The sequence below is a fragment of the Diplotaxodon limnothrissa genome, linkage group LG7 (assembly GCF_057381915.1).
Source record: "Diplotaxodon limnothrissa isolate DT_005_m linkage group LG7, D_limnothrissa_male_GT1.1, whole genome shotgun sequence".
Taxonomy (NCBI): Eukaryota; Metazoa; Chordata; class Actinopteri; order Cichliformes; family Cichlidae; genus Diplotaxodon; species Diplotaxodon limnothrissa.
Genome location: NC_140602.1, coordinates 43359711 through 43386889, shown reverse-complemented (window position 1 = coordinate 43386889; position 27179 = coordinate 43359711). Strand labels below are relative to the sequence as shown.

Genomic DNA, 27179 nt, shown 5'->3' with positions numbered 1-27179 from the left:
TGTGTTAGCCCTGCGACAAACTGGCGACCTGTCCAGGGTGTACCCCGCCTCTCGCCCTATGACAGCTGGGATAGGCTCCAGCGCCCCCCGCGACCCTGAAAAGGATAAGCGGAAGCGAATGGATGGATGGAACATTTGAATCATTAGTGGCCTAGAATATGCTAGTCAGTAAATCCCTGAGAAATACATTTCTTTGCTTTCCGGTTGAGAGTTAGACAAACTGTTACGAATGCGCTCATATCTGTGCAGTTAATCTGAACCATGGAGGAAGTGTGGCTTCATGCATAAGTGACAAAGTCTTGTGCAGAGCAGCACACTGAAAGCTGAGAAATTACCAAAACAATTAACATTTATATTGTTTATTGCTTACAATAGATTCGGTTTTGACAGGCAAGCTCCTCCCATGGGCATTAATACTTTTTTTGTTCATGTAGTTGCTCTTTAGTATTATGTTCCTGTAACAGCACACTTCTGTTACCATATCTTCTTTTGATGCTCTTACATAAATGTAGAATTGTATTTAAAGTTCAAACAGTTTTGTAGAGATTTAAAAAAAAAAAAGGATGCAATGGGTACGTTAGTGCAGTAAGAAGCCTTTTTGAATTTGAGGCCAGAAACAGTTGCAATTCATTTTCACACATGAACCTCAGATATTCTTGGGTGAATCAGGTTGGGACACTGTCTAAAGTTGCACTTTCTCAAATGTAGCACACTGCTGTCAATGGTCTGAAACGGTTACATTCTCACTACAAGACATACTCTGGTTTTTTTTCTTAGGTGAGGGCACAGCCGGGTTAAAGTATGCAGGAGGCAGGACACTTGACACCAACTCGCTCACTGTGAACTCACCTGACAGTGACCTGTGCTATTCTCAAGTGGACTCGATTGAACAGCACAGAAACTTTGTAAGGAGACAGCAGGTTAAAGACGGCCTCATATCCGATCTACATTTGCTTTTCGTGTGCACCTCCACAGGGTGATGGCTCAAAAAGTTCAGGGCTGATGTGCATGTGTGTGCTTGGATTACAGACATGCAGGAAGATATGATAATTAGGTTAAAATCACTAGTGCTATTGAGCCTTGTCTGTGTTGAATTTCACATCAGGCAGAAGTTGTGTTTGGCTTTCCTTAGTAAAATATCTCTCTAATATCTTATGCTTCTCCTCAGGCAAAAAAGACGAGCCTAAAAAGAGGGAAGAGAGGCGAACTGAAAGTCTAATGAGAACTGAACTGCTCCATCGAAAGAGAAAACAGCTTCATTCTGAGTCTGTGATGTTATAAATGTGGGTTTTGTTCAGATATCATGAGGCCTCGACTTATGAAACCTTGCACATCCAGAGCTCAGTGGCTCGTCAGTTCTTGTGAAAAGAAAATACCACAAATGGAGTTTCAAGGTTGTCAAACAGAGGTAACGTCATGATACCTTTAATGAAGATGGAGTCACGCCTTCCTTCCCTAATGGCTCTTCTACTGATCTCAGTCTGCATCTCAGCTCTCCCTGTTCTCCTGGTCATGAATGAACCAAATGGGCTCAAAAAATTCTTTCTCTGTTCTCCTAGACGTACACTGAGACCCGCATTCATCACCTCTCCATGCACCATTACACCCAATGATGGAAGCAAAGAAACAACACTTTCATTAGCAGGTCCGCTCCACTGAGGTGTGGAATGTCTTGTGGGTATCCAGCAACAGTGACAGAGAAAGCCAGCCTTCATGCAGCTATTGTTGTCCTCAACAAGCTCACTTAGTGTAATGGGCAAGGCTGAGCTCGCTCTTCAAAAGACTAGGGGCACCACGCAAGAATAAGAGCAGTCATGCTTAGCCAGATTAGAGATGCGACAAAAGAAAGCATAATAAGTTGTGGCATGAAAATAATGACCTAAATGTGCTTAATTTATATTGACAAGCAAAAAAAAGCCGCATCTTGTCTTTTTTATGTAAAAAAGTTGCACCGGGTACCAATATTCTAGGGTATCAACAAATTGCCTGCCTTTAAGATCCATGAATCCAGTAATTTTTCTAAATTTCCTAAGCCATCGGTCCAAGAAGCATTCCTGCTGCATGCAGTAGTTCAACATCTAAACTTTTTCAAAATTCATATACTTTAGAGCTCAAATTTCCTTGCTTGATGCAATTACTTTATCTCTTTGTGAATGTCTCAAGTACAAAACCACAGAAACCTTTCAGGGAAAGATTTGTTCAAAATGTACAGCATTATCTTTATATGTAAATGACTGCATTATGTCATTTGCATTCCCCTCTGTGAATTTATCTGTTTGGATACATTCAGAGAAGGCAGGAAGCTGGCTCATTAGCTGATTATGGAAAGGAGTTGAGATTATGAAAACTAAATGACAGTGAGATGATTGTGTAATTCTTTCCTTCTTTTTCTTTCATTTCTTAGAACAAATACCAAGCCTTCAAAACCCATTAAAAGATGTACTTTGGATGTCCAATTATACATGATTGCAAAACCTATTTGTCTTAAACTTCTTCAAGGTTTTGGTAAAATTCCTGAAGGGCAACCATGATTTTCCAGTGCGAAAGTCAGAAATAAAGCTAGTGGTGCAGTCATCCAATCAGCTGTGGAAAGGTTTTGTGTTGATTTTTCACAAAAGAAGAGAATGTCTACATCAACTGTGGCTTTGAAAATCAATTTTACTTCAAATGCATACCCATCTGAGTTGTTGGAAGTGAACAGGCCTACATGCTGGTTTGTCCTTAACAAAGGCACGAGGAGAGAACTTTTCACTGTTTCAGTACATTAAATATTTTTATTTTCCATGCCAGAGCCAAATAGCCAGTGAAAACATTACAGAGACTATTACAAACCATAAATGTGCTTCTCTATTTGCAGCCTGATTAAACAGCTCTGTCAAGACTGGTGGCTGAGGCGGCAGTATTGTTTCACCAAGCGTGTATCTCACTCATCACACTCTATCTGGACATCTTACAGTTGAGTTGAGCTAAAAGGCTTTAAATGGAATTGCCCTTTTCAACTACAAGGCAGAACTGTGAAAAAAGGTATAAAGCAGGCTGCTTTAAGCCAGCGGGGTGAAGGCGTCAGTCGAGCTGCTGGTGATTAGACTGAAACTGAGTGTGGAAATTACGGAGTGCCAAGCTGTGTGTTGTTTTGATAGGATCAGGACAGGGGTTGTTTTCAGGACACTACAATCCATTGTTGAGCCTTCTGGAGGTTTTGTGGACCTAATTAAATGGAAGCTGCGATGATGGAAGGTTTAATCACTTTACAGGTCTGTTGACAAACCCAATTTCAGCCACCCGCAACCTTTCTCTGATATTAATAATGTCTAACAACCATGTCTATACAACAAAATAAGCAAAGTATCAATGTCTTTCATAACAGGCCAACTTTGATTCGGGAAATGAATTAGGAGATATGCCACCTCCCGTAAATGATTCTGGGCATTTAAACTTCTTTGCAAATGTTGGTGATAATGTCAGGTGCATACACCAAATCACCATTTGAGCAGTACAAGCAGTGCAAACTTCAGACAACTAGTTGTTACCAAAATGTCCTTCTGTTTTCTTTATCTTGTGTTAGTTATTTGTTTCATTATTGTGCCAGGGCAACACAGAAATCATCATAGAACATATGAAGTTGTTTAGGTTTTCAGTCCCTTCAAACATTTTATAAAACTGATGTGACGAAACAGATAACAATAGCCGGTTATGCTAGTTATACTCTGACATCAGTCAACAAGACCAACATGGGCCAATACCAGTGGTCATTGGATACAGAGCCTGCCGTAATATCAGTATATCGCCATAACAGAATGCTAGCCTCTGATGGTAATGTAGTACCTAAATAGGGAGCTACTTCAGCAACCTCCAACAAACTAATCCTGCTAAAGGTGGAAAGGGCAAACTTGCTTCACCACTCCCAACACAATCCAACAGTAAATAAAGTAAATGACTCAACTAGCATCCCTGGAACACTTGCTAGTCATGCTCAGTAGACAGAAAAAGGAAATGGTGGATGGAAATTACTGATGCTGTTACATGATGGAAAAGGTGGGATTTAGCCAACTAGTTAAAATGATCAACCCAAGACACAAAATTACAGGTTAGAAAATATTTTTGAATTTCTGCTTTATTACTACTTTATTACATAAAAATATTACATAGCTCCTGAAGGGTTTTAAGATTCCGTTATTTTAATTGCTGTTAAACAAAAGTGTTAAGCAGTTATGTTTCTAGTTTTATGCTTACATTTGTTTTATGTTACATCACTTTATATAATGCTTTGTCACAACTGCTACATTATAATGGGCTCAACTTTGTTCTGAATTGGGCTCCTCTCAGTTTTGCTGTTGTTCAAGGTCGTGGTAAGTAGGGGTGCTGCAGCACCCCCTGCCAAGTGCCAAAAAAACCTAGGTAAATGTGTTAAAAACCTTTATAGTGGCAAGAGTGTTCCTGTTATCAGCTGTCTAAGAAATGTGTGATAGGAAGTTGTAATATATTAAAAATGCCAAGTAATGATGTTTTTTTCTTTTCTTTAAACATCACCAGCTATCATGGTCAAATGACTTTACATAGTAGCCACTAATAGTTAAAACATGGTGCATTTTTTTAAATGACAGTAATATCAAAACACTTGTTTTGTTATCAGCTAGCTTATAAAAGAGCACAGCAAAAGACCAGCATATTATAGAGCATCATCCCCCTGATGACTCTCAGAACTGTTCCTGTTGGCCTCACCAGAGTGATTATTCTCCAGTGACGCCATGGTTACTGTTCAATGCATTACAGATGAAAGTCACAGACCTGTTGCTGATGAATGCCTTCAAAGACATTTTGAAAACTTGGGACAATTTCTTCTGTAGAACTCGTGAAGAAATTCATTGCCTAAACCTCGGAGCACCTTTGGAGTATTATATTTGTGCACGCAGATGAAAGTAACCCTTTGGCCTATTATAAGCTGCTGCAGTTTAATATTGTTATTAGGCAGTGATTTTACAGTCCTACATTTGCTGCAGAAGGGCATTTGACCATATTGTATGCTGTGCAAATCTGGCTTTGGGGCGAGTATTATATGCTAAATCTGATAGGTTCTAGTCAGCAGTGTGCAAACAGGCCTGTTGTATGTCCCGACTGCTGTATCTTTAGAGACTAAACAGCTGCAATACCTGAATCCTCTTTAATGTTTTTATAATGGATTGGCTCACCTGTGTTTGTGCCTGATGTGTGCGCCCAGAAGTTTAATTATTGTAGTGCCTGAGTTAAGATATTGTAAATAACTGTGTCTCGTCTATGCGGAACAGTTGAGTTAAGTTTGGCTGTTTATTCTTGCCTGCTGTGTGCAGTGCAGTGGGAACTATTAGTTGCTACGCTGACAGACTTTTTAGAGTTCAGCTAAAGCTGCTGGGAGCTTGTAGCAGTAGGTTCTCACTTCAAATTACATAGCTTGTAATCAGTGACAACAACGAATTGAAAATGGAAATTTTGGTAGCAGAAATCAATGTCACTGGCTGCAAGCTGCAATAACAAATAAAACATATTTTTTCTAAAGTGTCATAAATATCATTATTGCAGATTTCCTGGAAATATCGAAACTATATTAATATATCCACTGGCCATTGGATATTTTGTCTAATTACGAAAAAAGCATGCTTTCTAGAAAGGGGTTAGCAATTAGCTGATACTCCTGTAGTTCTTATTTATTAGAGGACTCTAATCAAAAACACTCACAGTTATTCAAAGCCATTCTTAAATCAGTCTTAGATGTTTAGAGCACAAGCTAATCATCTTACCTCAGTGAGAGGGAAAAAATGCTTTCACAGTAACTGTCATCTATCACTCACACGCCATGTGTTTATTAAGATGTAAGCACTGCCATGGGGAAAAAAGATTTCTATTAAACTGCCTACACCAACAAGTAAAAAAGCATAATTCATTTTACATATGACTGATTATATGTGCTGTGAGATTATTAAAACCCTTGTTTCCATCTCTAGAGAATGCTTATATAAGTGGTGTTGGGTGGTTTGAGTTGAGACTTATGGTGGCCAACAGGGCGTCCTTTAAAATAACAACAATTTAAGCTTCTGGGTGTTAGGCTAAATGGTGTAATCCCTCTAACTCCCGGCCAGCATTGGCAGAAATTCCACAGTAATATGCGACATGATTTCATAGTGGCTGCTGTCTTTGAGACATGTTTGTAATGCTGAAAGGGTCACCGAGGGGCACAGACAGATAAACAGAAAGGCTGTGAGAGAGGTTTGAGGAACAAGGTTCCCTTTTTTCTGATGATTTCAGACTTGAGTTATTAGAATCCATTTTTTCTTAATAACAAAAGGATGTAAAAAACAAGCGCTTGGATGTTTATACAGCTGATTACTCACACCACACCTTTCTCCACATAAGCTATGGGAAAAGAGGGAAAGGGACAGTCTCAATCATTTATATTACACATACTAGTGTCTTATGCTGATGTATTTTACAATATATGAGAGTGTTGGGGGGGGAGGTTGATGTTTATTGAAACAAGCAAGCCTGATGCATGAAGGCTGAAGCCTGAACCCACCAGCTGCTTCATGTAACATCACATCATTTGGCATCATCAGCATGAGATGGATGTTGTTCAGACTCGAAAAGACATAATCGCGTTCAGATAAAGCACACATCTTAAAATAATGTTTATCTTAAAAGTCCAATCAGTTGATCACTCCTCTGTGGAAGTTATTAGAAACGTATGTGCTGCTACACATTAAATGTTGACTATGGAGATAATTATAGCCCAGCGACCTTTTTATGCTTGTGTAAATTGTAACTGTAGGTTTGGGAAATAGCATTGCTTCAATGTGTCCACCTCACTCTCCTCATCATGTGTAATTTATCTGAAACAGTCTCTGCTGTAGGATTACAGCTGTACCACTGTGTTTCTGTTATTTTTGCAATATTGACACTTTCACACAAGCAAAGATGAGACGGTATGAAGAAGTACATCTCTCTAACTAACCTGGGAGAAGTTGAGCCCATTGAGTGGATGGCACTGTTCCTCCACCTTCTCGACAGCTCCTGTTCTCTTCCTCATCCTCTCCGCCTCTTGGGCCAGATACAGGTCCAGCACCGGCACCCCTCTCGTCTTAATGTCTGCCTCGGTTAACGAGTTCACCATCAGCATCACCCAAACGGGTCGCTTCCTCTCCCAGTTCCCAGCGATGGCATTGAAGAGGTAGTCTGCGTAGAGTCCCTTCCCTCTCTGATCCGGGGTCATCCAAGAAGGCATCATGAGCTTTACATACTCAAGGTGTCTTTTAAGCCTCCTGTAAATGTCTCTGGGTAATACGTCCTGCAGGTTCTCACCTTGAGGAAGCAGCTGACAGCTGGTCAGAGCTGAGATGGTGTAAGGGTCTGTTAGGTCCAACTCAAAGTAGACAATATTGCTCTCCTGGAAGGCCTGCTTGGAATTTTCTGGGATAAAGTCCCAAACACGTGTGTAGGGAACATGGATTGTACCGTAGAAATATGAAGGAGGGTCCCGTTTGATCATCCACAGGAAGGAGTTTAGGTCAGTTTGCTGTGGGTACAAGAAAAAAATATTAGCAAAGCTACAATCAAGATAGACAGACCCGTTCATGGGCCCTCTTCCACTTATCCAATTCAGGGTCACAGAAGGTCTGCAGCCTATCCCTAGTGTGATAGGGCGAGAGGCAAGATAGATCCTGAACACGTCGCTAATCACACACGGAGACAGACAAACATTCACAATTTAGAATCATCAATTAACTAAATCCCATGTATGTGTTTGGAGTGCAGGAGGAGGCCAGTGTAGACAGACATGTGGAGAACACGTAAACTCCACACAGTAACCACAAACAAACATAAACTGAGTGGTTCATAATAACGTGCTAAATATTTTACTTTTTATGTTTGTTCGATAGTCCTAAACCACAATCTCATGAAATATAGAAATCCTTAATGTAGGAGATTCCTGATTGTCTAATTAATTCTAATTGTGAGTTGCTCAAGTAATCAAATTATCACCCAAGCACGTAGCACCTAAACAATAGCAACTCTAAGAAAAGAAAAAAACATAGGAAAACAAGCGAGAAAGAAACAAAGGGGCAAATTTACAGTCTTTCCATTATGTTTACATTACAGCCTGTCTGACACCAACTGCCTCTTTGTCTGTGAGTGGCTGTTTATTAGACAGACCACTAACATGCTGATAATGACTTATTAACAGGCCACTTAGAGCCCAAGTGTCAAATGAACAATACACATGTCAGTGACTGTCAGACTACAGGCTGTTGCCCTGAATGTTTTCCTTCCTGTTGCTGCTGGATCTGACCTCAAATTGGTCTGAGTTACTCTGGGGTATGATGAACGGTGTTACAAGAAGACTACTCGCAAAGAGACTGAAAGGTTATTTTTATGAATGCACACATCTTTTTGTAGATTAGATAAAGATCTACAAATAACACAATCCCAATACACAAAAGGAGTGTTAAAAGAAATAGTTCATTGATTAGCTGACAGAAAATTGTAGGCAATCCACTTCTTTGTAAGATTGTTAGTTTTCAAGTTAAAGCTACATTAGAGATTTGGAAGCTTTTTTTCAGATTTCAAAGATCAGATCATCAATTTATTAATTAAACAAATAATGACGATAAGTGAGTAGTTGCACAAAAAACAAACTGGGCTGATTTTACAAGTTATAAAACCCTCGGAGGGTTTAAGTAAAAAAAAAACTAAATCCAAGACAGGTCCAGTCTGAGATCAACTATTTTATCTGTTATGCAAAAAGTGCAAAATTAAAAGCAAATGAAAAGACACAAAAAGCAACACTGTTGCAAACTGAAACAGTGTGATCACTCATACACTCTCTTCATACAACTTACTTTCCTGTTCAGCTCGCAGCTGGCGGAGTCCTTCAGCCTCCACTGGTCTGCTCGGACCAACAGTATGAGGCAGGACTGAATGAATGCGCCCAAAGTGCCCCGCATCGTAGCTGTCTCCAAACCGTGCACGGTGGCCTGTGTTTACTCTACCACAAGGTGTTTGCAGCAACTATACCAAAAAAGCATGGACCAAGTCCTATTTCCACAGCTTGGGCTCCGTGCGGTCACGTAAAATGAGATGACAAGTATCCGATAAACCGCCGGACAGAATCATGTTGACTTCAGCCTCCTGGACTCGACGCTGCCGCTTCACGTGTGTCTGAGAGAGAGAGAGAGGCGGTCATAGGAGTCTACACAGGGTCACATCATCCTCTCACTGCTGGTCATGTTGGATCCCCCTCCAACAGACACACACTCCCCTCTCTGTACTCCCTTCTGGCAAGAAAAACTGCGCGAGTTTATCCAAAAGTTGCCTGCAAAAGTTGAAGCAACAGGTCCACGCCGTGCCAGCACCTGAAGCTAAACATCAGAATAAAACTCGGGATTACGTTTTGACCTCTGTTTTCCTGATGTCTGGTTCGGTGAATGTGAGCGTGGTGCACGAAGCTGCACTTGCCAGATAGATATTTAAAAACCCCAAACTTTTGCGCACACTGCTCCGTCTATCCACGGAGACGTGCACTGTTTGTTTCTGCGTCTCTCTCTCTCTCTCTCTGACGTGTGTGAATGAGCACCTACCACCCCACCCCCTCCCCCAGGTTGTCTGCATAAACCCCACCGCCACCACCCTGCTGCAGTCCACCCTTTCCTTTCTCTCTCTCTCTCTCTCTCTCTCGCTTTCTCTCTCACACTCACATACAGTAATCTGATTAAACGTCACCTCGTCGATCACAATTCATATGTCAATGAATTCAGTGTGCATACCTTTACCAGACTTAAATCAAGAGCAATTTATCACCGATATGTGTGATTAACAAAAGCTACACTGATTACAGCATTTATCCCGGATTTCAATTATCGTTAGACTGATGAGGTCTCTTTTTGTCGCCCTAGAGAAGCAGGCCCCAAAGGCATTGTTTTTTTGGGTGCCGCTCGAGATCCCGTGGATAGATTATCATGTTCTAGTCCTTAATGCCTTACAAACAGGAGGCATTCGCATGAGAAAACCTGCCATAACACTGGCTTACATCTGGGACAGACAAGGAAACCGCAGAGCTTCACCTTTTCATGAAAGGCCAGCAGAGACATGCAGCAGCTGAGAAAAGGTCAGTCACCTCGCCCTGAATAAATAAGGACTACCAATATGACATTTTTACTATTCAGGGTCCACGCAGAAAATGTATTTGTAACCTATTTTTATATATTTATTAGGTCGTATTATCATTAGATCCAACACAGCTTTACATTTTCTAATGTTTTAGCAGTTTTTGACTGAATTTCCTAAGTAAGGCCTTGAGGTTTATATCTGCGTCTCGAGGCCGATCTGTGCGCTCTGGCTCGAAACCCCTGGTTCACACGGGGGCAGTGAACACATGTTGATGTTTTCAGACGTCTGAGTAAATACGAAATGGTTTATTGACGCGAGGAACGACCCCGGGGCCCGATTTCTGTCGCTTGCTGTTTGCATACAAATAGAACCGGCTGGAGAGAGAGAAAAGTGTCTTGCATGATAATTGGTTTCAACAGTGCAAGACATTAAGCTCACGGAGTCAAGCTCACCGAATGTAATTGACAGCGTTGACTCGTGCGATTTAAATCCGTTTAAATCATTTAGCAGTGAATGATGATAATCAGATATGTGGCTGCATGTGCATACATTTCCCCTTGGTACACTAATAATCTGCTGTGTTTTTGCATAGCTGTGTGTAAATAAACCAACTTTACCAATATCGGTTAAAGCGCCTCCTAGTGGATAGAGTCGTTTCTGCAAGTTCCAGAACTGGACTGAATGAGAAAAAGGAAGCAGAGAGGATGGAAGATAGGATGAAGGGTGAGACGACAAATTCAGTCCAGAAAAGTAAAGACAGAAAAGAAGCAGCGGTGTCAGACAGAGTGTTACGTTGAGAAAGAAGCCGGTCCCTCTGAGTTTATTCTGCCCAAAGATAGTTTGGAGATCATTCTCACCATCTTTTTAGAATCCAGAATTGTAAATATAAATTATAACACATGGTTACTCGTGCTATTTTCGATCCATTTCGACTTCACTCATTTCTGAACATTGCTGCATTTGTCTAATGATGTTAGTGACTAACAGGAAACTGTCAATCATGTACATAAACAATCTACTGGAAATGATCTTTATCTTAAGCTAATTTGTCCAATCTGTTGGCAGGACACATTGAGAGAAGCGAAAACAACTTCGAATGTGTGTGTGTGCGTGTGTGTGTGTGTGTGCGTGCACGCATGTGTGTGTTTGATCATTTGTTCTGTGCATCTGTATGAAGATTAAAAGAACATCATCTGTGTGCGACTAAGCACACACCTGTTTTTTATCTGGCAAAGGCTGTTCGATCATCCTCCCCAGCTCAATGTAGCATCACATATGGCATGCCTGGTGTAAGAGCCCTTAACGTGTGCTTTTTATGGTTTTTTATTGCAGCAGAAGTCACAGTTTTAGTACCTCGCTTGGAGCGAGGATCAGAATGAAGTCTGGGGTTCATGACTCCTCAGAGATTAACTAACACGTTGCTAAAAATGTCACGTCAGTGCAAAATACCTTTGCAACTAAAAACCATATGACACACCAGCATGTGGGGAGATTAAACGCACCTAGTTTTATGTTCTTGTGGGTTGAAAAATGTTTTTTTATTGTAATGATATAAGTTAAACCTTACCAGGTGACTTTAAAGATGATTTGGTTTTATGGTCAGATTTTTTGCCCAAGTGAACTAAATGTTAAACCAGTAATCCACAGTTTTATTAGTTAAATTAATTTTGAATACTCCAAAAAACACTGACAATATTTTGTTCAAGTTGAGTGCAGTAAGTCTGTTTGAAATCTGGAATGGATTTCAGTGACCTCCTGTCAATACAGATGCAACATTACATCTGTATATTTCCACTTTAAAGTGGCTTTGTTTATGAAGATCAAACAGAACTGGGGTCTTCTGAGAGATCCTGAGCAAACATCCGATTCGGCCTCTTTAGAAAAATCTTCAAAAGCGTCTCACAGTATGGAAATGACCACATATGTTTCATTTTTACAGATGGGGTGGTGAATGCATTTGATCCTGACAGGTGACTCATACAACACTGTTTGGGGGTTTTTGTTTTCTAATGCAACAATATTGCAAAATGAGAAAAGAATATCATATATATATATATATATATATATATATATATATATATATATATATATATATATATATATAAACAGTGGGGCAAAATAGTATTTAGTCAGCCACCGATTGTGCAAGTTCCCCCACCTAAAATGATGACAGAGGTCAGTAATTTGCACCAGAGGTACACTTCAACTGTGAGAGACAGAATGTGAAAAAAAAATCCATGAATTCACATGGTAGGATTTGTAAAGAATTTATTCGTAAATCAGGGTGGAAAATAAGTATTTGGTCACCTCAAACAAGGAAAATCTCTGGCTCTCACAGACCTGTAACGTCTTCTGTAAGAAGCTTTTCTGTCCCCCACTCGTTACCTGTATGAATGGCACCTGTTTGAACTCATCATCTGTATAAAAGACACCTGTCCACAGCCTCAAACAGTCAGATTCCAAACTCCGCCATGGCCAAGACCAAAGAGCTTTCGAAGGACACCAGGAAAAGTATTGTAGACCTGCACCAGACTGGGAAGAGTGAATCTACAATAGGCAAGCAGCTTGGTGTGAAAAAATCAACTGTGGGAGCAATCATCAGAAAATGGAAGACATACAAGACCACTGATAATCTCCCTCGATCTGGGGCTCCACGCAAGATCTCATCCCGTGGGGTCAAAATGATCATGAGAACGGTGAGCAAAGATCCCAGAACCACACGGGGGGACCTGGTGAATGACCTGCAGAGAGCTGGGACCAAAGTAACAAAGGTCACCATCAGTAACACACTACAACGGCAGGGAATCAAATCCCGCAGTGCCAGACGTGTTCCGCTGCTGAAGCCAGTGCATGTCCAGGCCCGTCTGAAGTTTGCCAGAGAGCACATGGATGATACAGCAGAGGATTGGGAGAATGTCATGTGGTCAGATGAAACCAAAGTAGAACTTTTTGGTATAAACTCAACTCGTCGTGTTTGGAGGAAGAAGAATACTGAGTTGCATCCCAAGAACACCATACCTACTGTGAAGCATGGGGGTGGAAACATCATGCTATGGGGCTGTTTTTCTGCCAAGGGGACAGGACGACTGATCCGTGTTAAGGACAGAATGAATGGGGCCATGTATCGTGAGATTTTGAGCCAAAACCTCCTTCCATCAATGAGAACTTTGAAGATGAAACGAGGCTGGGTCTTCCAACATGACAATGATCCAAAACACACCGCCCGGGCAACAAAGGAGTGGCTCCGTAAGAAGCATTTGAAAGTCCTGGAGTGGCCTAGCCAGTCTCCAGACCTCAACCCCATAGAAAATCTGTGGCGGGAGTTGAAAGTCCGTGTTGCTCGGCGACAGCCCCAAAACATCACTGCTCTCGAGAAGATCTGCATGGAGGAATGGGCCAAAATACCAGCTACTGTGTGTGCAAACCTGGTAAAGACCTATAGTAAACGTTTGACCTCTGTTATTGCCAACAAAGGTTATGTTACAAAGTATTGAGTTGTATTTTTGTTATTGACCAAATACTTATTTTCCACCCTGATTTACGAATAAATTCTTTACAAATCCTACCATGTGGATTCATGGATTTTTCTTTCACATTCTGTCTCTCACAGTTGAAGTGTACCTCTGGTGCAAATTACTGACCTCTGTCATCATTTTAGGTGGGGGAACTTGCACAATCGGTGGCTGACTAAATACTTTTTTTCCCCACTGTGTGTGTGTGTGTGTGTGTGTGTGTGTGTGTGTGTGTGTGTGTGTGTGTGTGTGTGTAGAAACACCATGAACAAGATATAACAAATAATAAGAAGAAGAAGTTTATATTGGGTCAAAAGAAGAATGCATAAAAACATAAACAAAACATGTCCTGTTTGGAGATGGGTCTCTCCACTGAAATCCACTAGGGCTCGTTAAACAGCGAAACCTGGGTGTGGAACTTTTCGTCTGTGAGATGGAACCATGCTAACCACTCTGCTGGGGAAGTACCCCGTGCTGGTGTGGGAGGTTGAGTAGTTGAGTTGTCTGGCTTATGCCTCCATTCTCCTGCAGTTCCATTTTCCAGAGTTTGTTGTGGCCTCTGGTGCCCAATGGACACTATACCTGAGTTGTGTGTTTTGTCTCTGGAGAATATTCCTGAATGTTTGTGAGACCTCATGGTTGGGTTCCGGTGCTAGAAACACCTTATTAGCAATCACAGGCTTACTTATTTGCAGCAAAACACTTAAGGTCAAAGTTCAAAGCTTGACTTTCTGATTGTATCATCAGATATGAGGTGCGATTTCTTGGACACTTGGGTGGGTGAACAGCTAACATGTAGTTGTGGCACATTTTTCCTCCACGGGACATTTTTGGATACACTGTGAGGATGTTAGAGACATGGAAGCAAAGAAAGCCACGTTTGGACCCAGTGCTGGTGGTTACTTGAATTGTGGTCAGTAGGCTGTCAGCGCCTGTTGGAGCTGCAAACTAAGAATCATCAAGGGGACACCGATGATGAAGGAAGCTGTCAAGCTGAAAAAGAAGACCATTTGGGCTTGGCTGACCTAGAGGCCTCCAGAAGAAGTAGACAAGTACCTGCGGGACAGAAGGACTACAGCTGTGATGTAGGAACAGTTCAGTTAACTTGAACGAGGTTTTGGCAAATCCACAGATGATTCTAGATGGGAAACCAGGGCCTGTCCTGAGCTGTAATCAGTCAGGGAGAAAAATAGCTGACCTAAACTGTGGATATTGGTAGTGGAAAGCACATTTTGATGAAGTGTTGAATCAGGCACGAAAAAAAGAACAGGAAGAGATGAGAATCATATGGACTGCATATGCAGTTCCAGTAATTGTCCGATTACAGATGGTCAGTCATATAAACCACTGTCTTATTGTGTCTAATTGAAAAGACCTGGCTCTAGTATCTGCGGCTTGTGTGCTGGCAGATGCCTGATTGCCTCCATGCTTGCATTGCCTGCCTGTAGACATTTTCACACATGACCTCCAGATAATGTTGGAGGAATCCGGCTGATAAATTATCCAAATATGCCCTTTTTGATATTTAGCACAGTAATCTTTGGAGATGTTCTCACTCCAAAGATTTCTTCGGTTTAGGCACGTAGGGGCCCAGATAAAGCCTGCAGGACCCAGGAGACATGACTCCCACTCGCTAGCTGGGATTTCTCGGGACAGTTACCTGCTTGATATTTTTCACATCAGCCCAATCAGGCATCACATGGACTTTTTACTAGGGAGCTGGCAGATTAAAGACTGTCCCAAGTGTTGTCACGTGTACCTTTGTGTGGTAATGTCTAGACAAGTTCAGAGCGGCAGTTCATGCGTGAAAATGGTCTATGTGGTTTTAGTGGAGGTGGCTGGCTTTTATTTCCAACACACATTATTATACAAAGCAGATTGTGTTCAGTTAAACCTGGAGTGGAGCTTTATGTGCAGATATGAGAGAAGTTTTGATATTCTCATAAAATATTAAGCCACAGGATATATATATAGTACACATTATATTTCGTTTTTAGCCTCAGACATTTTCAAGTTACAGATGAAGACTTTTAGTTTTCAAAGAGTTTTGTGAAGTTTAAAATAATATTTTCATTCGAATTTATTATTTAAAAAAGGGTGATAAATGATTTATTGATTGTCCTCTGAGCTCCTATAGATGATTCAATAACAAATGAGCCAGACCAGAAGTGACCTTCCAATACCATCTCCCTCCTTTAATGGCTGCAGATGCAGATGTTCATGCCAAAGTCTCACTGGATCAATTAAACTTACCACCAGTGTTGGTCAAGTTACTTAAAAAAAGTAATCAGTAACTAATTACCGATTACTTCCCCAAAAAAGTAATCCCGTTACTTTACTGATTACTTATTTTCAAAAGTAATTAATTACTTAGTTACTTTTTAAAAACACGATTTACAACCTGAATAGGTGATAAAGCGATAGATCTTTCTGCCCAATTCTACTTTTTCTGCATAATCCATCATACAAAATGTAATCAAATGGAAAAGTCTCTTTTTAAAACTTGTTTTATTAGTTTTAACCTTTTAACTTCATGCATCAAGCAAAAATTTAATTATATGCAACATTCTCTGACTGGAAGAAATTAGTTTAACATTTAAACTTATTTTCTGCACATTCCAGCACATAAAAAATATTTTTTTGTGTTTACACTCAGTCTTTCAAATAGATGCAAGTAAAACACAGCAGAAAATAAATAAAGTCAAAGACTCAGCGGTCCTTTTGCTCTAGTTTCACCTGTAAAGCAGGAGTGAGGTAGGCGGAGGTTTACCCTGGTGCAGGTGTGCCGCAGCGGTCAGTGGAAGAATCCGCGAGTTTCTCTGTGAGTTTCCCATTACGTCGTAGCGCACTCGGTGCTTGCTTGGACGTTTAGGGTTTTTTTTTTCCGCTGTAAAAAGAAGTATTCTTCCCACGCACAATGGACACTAATGTTTTTTTCACTTTTTATGGAATCAAACTCAAAGTAAGGTCAGTACTTCCACGCTTTAAACGCTGCACGCTCATACTCTCTCCTGCACTTAACAGACCTCTCTGCATCATCATATCTGTTATTAACCTCTGTCTCTCTTCCACAGCATGTCTTTTATCCTGTCTTCCTTCTCTCACCCCAACCGGTCGCAGCAGATGGCCCCGCCCCTCCCTGAGCCTGGTTCTGCCGGAGGTTTCTTCCTGTTAAAAGGGAGTTTTTCCTTCCCACTGTCGCCAAAGTGCTTGCTCATAGGGGGTCATATGATTGTTGGGTTTTTCCCTGTATCTATGAAGCGCCTTGAGGCGACTTTTGTTGTGACTTGGCACTATATAAATAAAATTTAATTGAATTTAACTGAATTGAACTCGATATATGATCCATTGTTGATCTGCACACAGCTGTTGCCACGAACGTCGCACTCGCTTACGTCACTGTCATGAGACATTCTCGCAAAAAAAATCACGGTTTTAGTAACGCAGTAACGCAGCGTTCCTACGGGAAAGTAACGGTAATCTAATTACCGTTTTTGCAATAGTAATCCCTTACTTTACTCGTTACCTGAAAAAAGTAATCAGATTACAGTAACGCGTTACACGTAATGCGTTACTGCCCATCTCTGTTTACCACTTTGAACATCAGTCGATCAAGTTAGATCAGAAGTAAGTAATACATAGATGTCAGACAGATCATATACAAAGACAGACTTCATTATGTCTCTCTTACAGAAACTAGACCAAACAGAAGATCCAGAGGCTGAGGGACAGTTTGTGTGCTAACAAGATAGCATAAAATAAAAAACAAGGCTGTGGATGTTAAACTGTTTGTCACAACATGGCTTTTTTTTCCCTCATTGATTGCTTCACTTCATCTGTTTACCTGTTATAGATCTGGTATATTTTTGGTAAACACAGGACTCAGAAGATGCCCAGGAAAGTAACAAAGCCTGTAGTCTGTCTGTGCTATTTAGGGTAAAGGTATTTTAGGTCATTTGGGTATATTCTTACTGAAAGAGACTTCTTAATTTTTTTTACAATCTAGATGGTGACTCATAGTTTTTATTAACTATACAAACCACACAGAGGTACCTTGTGGAATGTCCTCTACAGGCAAATCCTGATCTAGGTTGTGTCCTGTGTTTGAGGTGGTCATATAAAATCGTGATACAATCAGAGTCATTTAGAGTATTTATAAATGAGTCCTGGAGGGTATTTGTCTTCGTCAGGCAGAGAAAATATGACTTTATTGCACAGATATTTGACTTTTATAATGACATCTTTTTGGGTTTTGGAAAGAAAAAGAAAGAAAAACACACACATTTTCTTCCTATGACATGATAATTTGTCCTGCTGTTTTGCTCTGCTTACAGTAATCCCATCTATTCTAATCTGTGACTTCTCAACACAGAGTTTCTAGTTTTAGCAGGGACACAAACCACATGATGGTTGTGTTTGATAGTCACAGCACATTTAATTATCTGGTACTTGTAAACATCTATAGTTTCGCGTTTCAAAAACAAACATGACATTAATGGCAAATGGCACAGACAGCAGAAAAGGCATGACTGTATGGTTAGCTGTGATGGAAGTGGTTGTGTGACTGAGCCTTTAGTCACAGCTTCAAAGGCAGAAGTGGTGTTCAGGGTAAAAAGCACTTACTGGAATCCAGGGTGTCCCGGCGGATCTGTGGGCAGACACACATACCTTGTATACTTGATCCAAAGCTCTGATCCCAGCTTATGTTCGTAATTGTTCATCACCCGACCACCTTCCTCTCAGTGTTTGTTGTTGAACTCTGTTTTTCACGTTTTTCATATTTGACTCACATTCGTGCGGTGTGGTTTTCCTTAGGTGTAAAAAAGCAGAAAAATGTTGATCGTGTGACAATTTGAAGTAGTTTTCTGATTCTCAAAGAATTGTTGCTAAATAACTTGACTTAAAAACATATGTAGAGGATTGCATTTATACCAAGTCAAAAAAAAATCTTTAAAAAAGTTAATGAAGAACCAATCAAAGTGTGGTTACGACTGTGACACAAAAGGTGAAGGTGACAAGATCTTAAATCTGCACTTTTGGTTTAATACTGACGGGTGCGGCTTCTCTGTTTGCAAGGAGGGTTTCCTGCATGGAAGTTAGCCGGAGGATGACTCTACCACTAAGATGATCTGTGACCTTACTGGACACTTTCTTTGTGGCCTTGAACTCTAGTTTCAAATCGATGTGTTTTTTTCTTCTTCTGAGGTTTGTATAGTGTTTTTGGATTTTGTGAATTGCAGTTTTTTAGGAAAGGTCGTTACTGCCGCTATGAAAAAAAAGTTTGTCTTCAATGAGTTGAGGTTTGGGGTTATTATGTCAGAGTTTCGACTTGATAACACAACATGTCAAGTTACTTTCTCAGAAATTTGAGTTGGTGGGTTGAGTTTTGGGATAATGGCTGGAAATTTTAACTTATTGGCATTGGCCAAAAGTCATGTTTGTTTCCACCACTGACCAAAAAAAAAAAAAAAGTGGTGGAAACAAGCTCCCTTGGTGTTTTCCTCACTGTAAAGTTGCTGACTATCTACCTCTGTATTTGTTAATTACTTTTATCTGTTTTATTTTTTATTTGTCTCCTGTTTGTTCCATTTAATATTTCTCCCCTTGCATGACCGTTTTTATTTGTTTCACCTGTGTTTCCCTCCTGTGTTCAATTCCCTGATTACCCTTTTTATTAGCGCTGTCTTCTCTCAGCCTGTGTACCTGCTCAACGTGCTTCCTCTCCTCACGGACTTGTGTATAGTGAAACAGATAATCTTTTCTTTAAAAAAATAAACACATATAAAAGAGCATTATTTTGGATGTTGGTAAAATCACTAAAACTGTCATTTAAACTGTTAATTTTATATCACACAATAGAAAGTTTGGGATTTCAAATGGCATGGTCTGATTTAAGATTTCAATTTCTTGGGAAATGAACATGTAAAAATACACGATATGTGTTAGGTGAGGCAATCTCATTAAAAACACCTAGATTAAGAAGTTTTAATGTATTTTTCTTTTCATTTTTTATTTGCAGGGTATTTTGTTTAGAATGATTGTGGAAAAAAATTTATTCATCCATTTTCTTTGAGGCTGAAATTAAATTAACTCAACCATCAGATCAAAACACTGATGCTAAGGCTTCAAAATACAAAGTCCAAAAGGTGACATCACAGTGGTACGTCCATCTTTTACATACATTACATGTTGTATCCACACTTGCTTTGGTTTTAATTATGTTGTTAAATAAAACAAGACTCAAAAATAAAAATACAGAACTGCAAAGCAACTTGATAAGAAATAAAGCAAAACTAAGACCAATGAAACCCATCCCAGAGCCTGCAGGGTCCACCATGCTGATGAATCATTACAGAAGTCAACCTATAATCCAGTATGGTAGCTGAGAGACCTCATCTGTTTTGAATTAGTGCTGCAGCAGGCACTACTCCTTCAGTGTTTTTTCCTCCTCAGGTTTGAAGCAGATTTTTTTAAAATGACTTGTTTCAGAGTTACATTTCAATTTTCCAAAAGATTCTCCTGAGATTGTAGCAACAAATACTCACTAAGGATGCAGTCATAATGGTGGGATATTAAATACGCACGTTTCTTAAATGTTCCCCTAGCTCTCTCTTTTAAACCACTGTTTTATTTCAGGCAGTGTGAATAACAATAGGAAATACCTACATTAAAAAAAAAAGCTAACAACTTCTCAAAATGAAGAGCCACCTGAAACTACCACCTGAAACCGCCAGTGTAAGCATCTCTGTTTGGTCCTGTTAACAGATGACTTCAAAGATGACACTTTAATGGAGAAACTGTGATGCTTCATTTCTTTTTCAGGATCTATCACTAAATGCCAGATGTAACATAGTTTGCATGGCCTGAAGTTGAACTTGTAGGCCCCCAAAGTAGGAGGAACAATGTCAAATGCCAGACTTTACTGATAAGTTGTTTATGTTGCTAAATACTCATGCAGAGTAGAATAAAACTGGCCTAGTGATCAGGATCATCACCCTAAGCATGCAAGTTAAAAATCGGGGCAGGAACGTGGAGGAAATATTGAACAGAAACATTAATATAATCATTACACATGATTGCACAGTAATATTAGGTAGTACTGTACAACGCATCCACTTAACACACTGTTTGCTGCTACAACTACACATGTTTCTTTTCCAACTATTTATTTATGAGTGACTTATGTATGTATGTATGTATATATATGTATATATTGTACTATTCTTAGTTAGCGTATTGTCTGTCTTGTCTTAATGTTGGTTTAAAATGGAGCACTGTAACAAAAAATAATTTCCCCCAGGGATCAATAAAGTATTCTGATTCTGATTCTGATTCTGATACTGAACCAGTAAAATGTCAGAAACCTAAAACAAAAGAATTGTTTCAGTATGAGATTTGTCCATACCGCTCCAATTACCACGCCTGTCACTGAAAACTAAAGGCCTAACAGTAAATGAGTGTGGAGGAGGGCAGCTGTATATGTGAAAAGCAACGGCAGGTCGACTCACTCAGGCTGTCATGTGTCCATAAATCTGCTGCACTTTCTCTGTCTCATCATCACACTGGAACTCAAACAGACACCTTTTCATTATCAGAGGATGACTAAACTTGCTTGCACTCCTTTTCCATTAAGTTTGATCTCCATCACACCAGAACATGGAAAGGAGACAGGGTTTGGGTCAGCAGCAAAGCCAGAATTAGAATTACTGCACATCAAGAGAAAGAGAGGATGAAGGGGTGTGAAGGAATGCAGCTGTTCAAACAGCTCTTTGATTTAGTGGTCACGGCACCCAGTGTGACTCACTCTGGCTCAAAAACCATGGAGATCACTCAGACGTTTATCCCTCTGGCCCGGTGGATTTCTGCTCCCTGTTGACCTGTGTGTGTGTGTGTGTGTGTACTATCTGCAGTACCTGAACTTGATTACTTATACATGGTGTAAAGGTTAATGTTCATGTAATGTACTTACGCAGCTTAGAGCCTCTCGAGGACAAAGATTTTTAAAAAGCAAGAGCACTGGGGTTTTTTTTTCTTTCTTAATGTTTTGTTTCCAAGGAGCCAGACTTTCTTGTCATTTTAAAGTGGTCTTGTTCTCCAGGCTTTCTGAAGGTCATTCAAAGCTTTTCTTTGGGCATTGGCTACTTTTGCACTCATTTACAGTCCAGACCTTTTAACTGACCTTAAATTGCATCTTTGGGCACTTTGTTTTGTTACAAAAACACATCATCCCAAAGATTACACAGTTTAAATAGGTATAACATTGTATTTTTACATCAACAATGTGAGTCCCAAAGAGCTATTAGCCAAAAACTTAGCATATCTCAGCACATCTCTGATCTGTATGTGCAATTAAGAAATTTGAGGAAAGTGGAGGGCAAAGAAAAAGTAGCAGGCATTAAAAACTGTCTACAACAGATGAACAGTATCCAAAGTCACATTCTTAAGAAACAGGAAAAAATCCACCTGGACCTTCAGTTGATCATTGAGCTTTTTAATCTCAGTTCCAGTCTTGTGGAAGGAAAACAGGGAGAAAAGACTGAGGTTGCCAAATTACACAAGAACTGGACGGGAGTCATGAATTCAAATTTGACGTTTTTGGTTAAAATTGTCATCACCATCAGGCTCTGTCATGGTTTGGAACAGCATTTCAGGCCATTGCATTTTGATCGACCAGGAAAGCATCTGACTGGCTTCATTTCTCACACTGACAGTGATCCCAAACACATTACCAATGCAATAAAAGCATACTTGGACAGAAAACACACACACAATGGAACACAATCAGTCATAGATTGGCCTCCCCAAAGCCCAGACCTCAAGATTACTGAAGCAGTGTGGGATCATCTTCACAGAGGTCAAAACAAAAAGCAGCCAAAGAAGAGCTTTGAATGTCCTTTAAGAAGTCCAGAGAACTACACCTGGAGACTACTTGAAGAAACAAAAAGAAAGCTGCCTAAGAGACTTTAGGCTGTGTTGAAGAATAAAGGCGCTCATACCAAAAATTGACTTACAAGCTCGTTAGAATTGTACAAGCTCTGTGTTGCCTTATATACTGTATTTCAATGTACCTTGAAATACCTACACATGCTTTAAATTTTCAAAACAAAATGAAGAAAGGAATGAGGCCTGGCTCAAGACTTTTTGCAGTCCTGTGCGAATCCCACTTAAAACATTTCAAACATTTTTCTGCATGTTAACCACTCATGTTTATGATGTGACATGCTGTTTCTGTGCTGACGATAGAAAAATTAATGAATTATAGAATCAAAGGTCCCATATATGTAGGAATACTCCACATCTCCTATTAGCATTTATTACTATGAATAAATAAATAGAGAAATGGGCATCAGTAGTAAAAGCCACGTGCTACTACTTGGAAAATAAGATTTTTCAAAGCATGTGGTTAACCAAGAACATCATATGGTACATACTAGTTTTATGACAATGAGATGCAAGTCAAAATCAATATATAAATTATGCAATGAAATTGAAGAGGTTAATGAGCAATCTGTATACAGGACACGAGGCCAATACATAAAAAGGCTGGAGTTTCATGTAGAGAAGAAGTGTTCTGTTTGTTTACTGAACTCTGTAAGCTATCCCTCAACCAAAGGCATTTTAACAAGCCTGTGATAAGGCCAATAATATGACAGAAAAAAATAAATCTTCGTGGCAAATGAAAGCCTCGTGTCTCCAAAAAGCATCGCCTGCTTGGACCTTTTTTATAAACCGCAGCCTTTTGCGCACAGCAGCTGTCTGTCAAACTGATCCCTTCAAACTCTGCTCAGTTCTCCTTTCTCGCAGGGGTCAACACAATATAAAGAGCCACTCTGCCTTCCTTTCACTCTCTGACTGTGTCAACAGGCTGAGCATGAGGTTTCAGTTACACCGGTGCACTTCTCACCTATGTTTCACTGAAGTCATGCCAGAAATGATAATGGAAAATTGGAGGGCTTGCCTGTGTGTTAGCTGACAGTGATGGTGTGTGTGCCCATTGGTTTTTGTGTGCATGTCAAAATCTCAGGTCAGGTACCCACCAGGCTTCAATCCAAAAGTGCCACCACCTGATCCGCGTGTGCCTGCGAGTGTGTGTGTGTGTGTGTGCGTGTTATCGTTCGTGCATCAGTGAGAGCCTTGTGTTATCAGGCCTCTGCACCCCCCCAGCAGCCTGATTGAAATGTAAAATGAAAGTGTCATAAAGCCTATATTGTCAGCCAAATGCTAAGTTATGAAGAAATAGTAACAGGCTCTTTCATTAAGGAAATGACAGCTCGTATTTGCTCTGATTTTCCTTTCAATGGAATGTTTCTGTAATGACTTCAATACTGAGAAATGGAGAGAGGAAAAAGGAGGGGAGAAAAAACATCTGGCATCAATGACAACATTTTCTTTGGATATTAAAAAATGCTGTTTCTTTGACAGCATGTTAAGAGCAACAATGTTTTTTAAAATAGGTGTACCTTACTGTACAGATCACACTTCCAATGGCTCCACAGCCTTTAAGCGTTCAAGCTGTTCAACATTTTTAGAAAAATAAATTAAAGAGAGAGAATCACCTCATCCATGCCAACAACTTATAAAGTTTAACTGTAAAATTACAGTCGCCTCATTTTATGTATGTGAAACATTGTTTTTCTTTCTTTTTTAAAATTAATTCATCTCTGAGTTTATTATGTTTCAGAGAAGGTCTGACCATGATGGCATTATAATGAAGCAGACACTATGTATTTAGGTTTCAAAAGACAGAAGAAGAATTTATGGCATTTGTCTAATCCACACATTTTTTTTCAGTGCTTCTGGTTAGTCTCTATTCATGTTGTTCATGACTCGGTGTTTGTCTGTGACTTTCACTGGCCTCAGTTTTTCCTCTCCAATTCTTTGTAGTTGAATTATACAAAATCAAGTTTAGCAAACTGCAATACAACAATCAAAATGTGAAGTGTCCATACTTTCCAGCTCATATAAACTCAAACACTGATATATTGATTTTTAACATTTTCTCACGAGAAATTGTGATATGATATACAACAGATGAAATTTCGGTAACAATTTTGTTAGTAACTTGTAGGTCAGTTCAGTCAGCCCAACAGGGAGTAAGTATGACATGGAGGTAAACCTACACTTTCTTTCCTGGTGAACATGGGAGAAGCTTGCCTTCAGGGCTTTAGCAGCAAGACTTTCTAACATGTGAGTAATGCTGTCAAAGGGTCTCGCCTGACCCAACCCATAATCATTTCCTATACCTAACCCAGCAGTTTTCTATGACCATGCAAACCAAAACACAGTGAGAAACCATAAAAGAGGAAGACATTAAGATAATAACGCAACTGTAAGTCCAAAAGAAATATTTAGTATCCTTATTTTCAAATGGTGCACACATTCAAACTGACTGGGAGACAGGCCTGTGTCTGATCCATTTGTTCACCATGGCCTCCTACCTACCTTTGTGGACTGCAACGATGACCTCTCCTCCTTTCAATCATACTGTCAGTGTGAGAAGTGAGTAACCAGAGAAGTGTATTTATATTGACTCTGGACATCTGCCTTGACGTGTCACGAGGAAGAACCCGGAGGCTGAGGTTAGAGTGAGAAAAAGAAGATCGAAGAATGGGACACTGATACAGGGAAGTTCTGGCGTCTGCAGCCTCAAGGGGCATCTGTTGCTTTGTTTCCCAGGCCGGGTTGAGTATGAGTGAGCAAATTCAGTTTATAAGACAAGCAGACATGCAGAATCAAAACTCAACACTACCCCTTCTGGCATTAGTGACTTTGAAGAACAAAGATGGGGTGATAGACGAGGCAAAGTGCAATAATAGGGAAAGCACACTAATGCCACACTTGCATTTTGCAGGTAAGAGTGATTCTGCATTAGGAACAAAATAATAACAAACACCCTCGATTTAAAAGCCATTTTAACAGACAATCATCAGAATTTGTCTCATGATCAAATGAAAGAAGCTTTGTTGTAAAGAGATTAATAAGGCAATGACATTTACGGCCTCTTACATATAGAATCTTTTAGTTTACCCTTAACTGATCATTGCCTTATAAGAGAAATACACATTTTAACTTATTTAATAAATGAGATTAATTTTAACAGCAAGTAATGGAAATGTGTGGTTTTAGGTGATAACAAAAGAAAGCCCAGCAGCCAGTTTTATACAAGCTTTATTTACAATGTCATTTTTAGCAGTGTAGGAAGCACGTTTTCATCAGTAAGCCCTCATTGGACAGGTGCTATAATCCAAAGTAGACAGGATTTCTACTTTCCTCATTCTTAAAATGTCTACACGCTTCCCAAGTCACATACTTATGTACATAGTGTGTTTGTATACAAGCTATATAAAACTTGGCAAATGGAAGGTTATTTGCTACTTCAATACGAATTTTGTTCATTTTCACAGAGTAAAAAACAAAAACAAAACAAAAACCTACAGCAAACACTGCACGTTATGATTACGACTTGTTAACAGCTCCCTGTTCATATTTTCTTTCTAATACAGTTTGACTGGTCTCCATTGTAGGTGCGCAACCAGCTAACAACAGAGAATACTGGGTAGTCATTTCATCTTAAGCATGTTTTAAAAGAAAAATGCACTACACTAGGACAGAGTTTTGTAGGATTACTGCTTTTCTCAATTAGAGTTCGGTTAATTAGAAAACAATGAGTAATAACCTCAGCATTAGGTAACTTTACTTTGTACTGACAAAGAAGTGGCATTGACGAGGTCTGAAAGTAGTCCAAACTAGCCGATTTGATGTATTATTAAAGAACAAACAGATGCAAATAAGAGCAACAAAACACAGGAGCTGATTTCACTGGGATAAAAGGGGTTAAGACATTGTGCTTTTTCTTAAGGGAGATTAAAAAAAAAACGTTTTCCTCAAATCCCTGATATAAATCTCAACAGGTCAACCCCAATGTGGATGTGTTTCATTATATACAGATTTCTTACCAGCGTATGGGGATGGACGGTTAAGAGTTCTGTGGAATAACATTTACAGCTGAAACTGCAGAGGTCACAGGCTAATGGTTTCAAAAACTCTGGGACAAGACACCGCCGTACTTTGCTACTGACTTCATACTTGAAAATATTCATCCACTACTCAGTTTTGGAAAACAAACATGACTTGCAGAGATAACATTTTAATGCAGTTAAACATCCATCCTCAAGAGCTAATGAACCTCTTTTCCCACTAAAAAGAAAGAAAAAAAAACAACAAAAACCCACCAGTCTTTGCAGGCATTAAAAAACATGACCATTTGTAGGGCTGAAGTAAATTATTAAATTAAAAATAAAGAGTGATTTGTTTGTTAAAGCAAAAGAAAAAAACTTTTTAAATAAAACGATTTCTAAGAAAATTCTCCTACTTAAGAAACGGGAGGTACATGTTCACAAACTTTATCTTCCTTTTGTTGCATAAGACAAGTATTTAAATGATGGATAAATTACATCCACTGTAACAATATGAGTGGTGCTATAATACTACTAAAAGTTTAACACTGCTGTACAAGCAGCAAAAGAATAAGCT

At 39.7% G+C, this 27179-nt stretch overlaps 1 protein-coding gene across 1 annotated transcript in view; it reads right to left on the bottom strand.

Moving 5' to 3' along the window:
• Nucleotides 1-8972, bottom strand: part of trabd2a (TraB domain containing 2A) — a 61204-nt gene extending 52232 nt beyond the window's left edge. Inside the window, exons 1-2 of the mRNA XM_085358129.1 lie at nucleotides 8868-8972; nucleotides 6983-7543 (exon numbers count right to left, since the gene is read on the bottom strand). Of these exons, the coding sequence (XP_085214255.1) occupies nucleotides 6983-7543; nucleotides 8868-8972 (666 nt within the window). The remainder of the gene's footprint in view (nucleotides 1-6982; nucleotides 7544-8867) is intronic.
• Between the last annotated feature and the right edge of the window lie 18207 nt (nucleotides 8973-27179).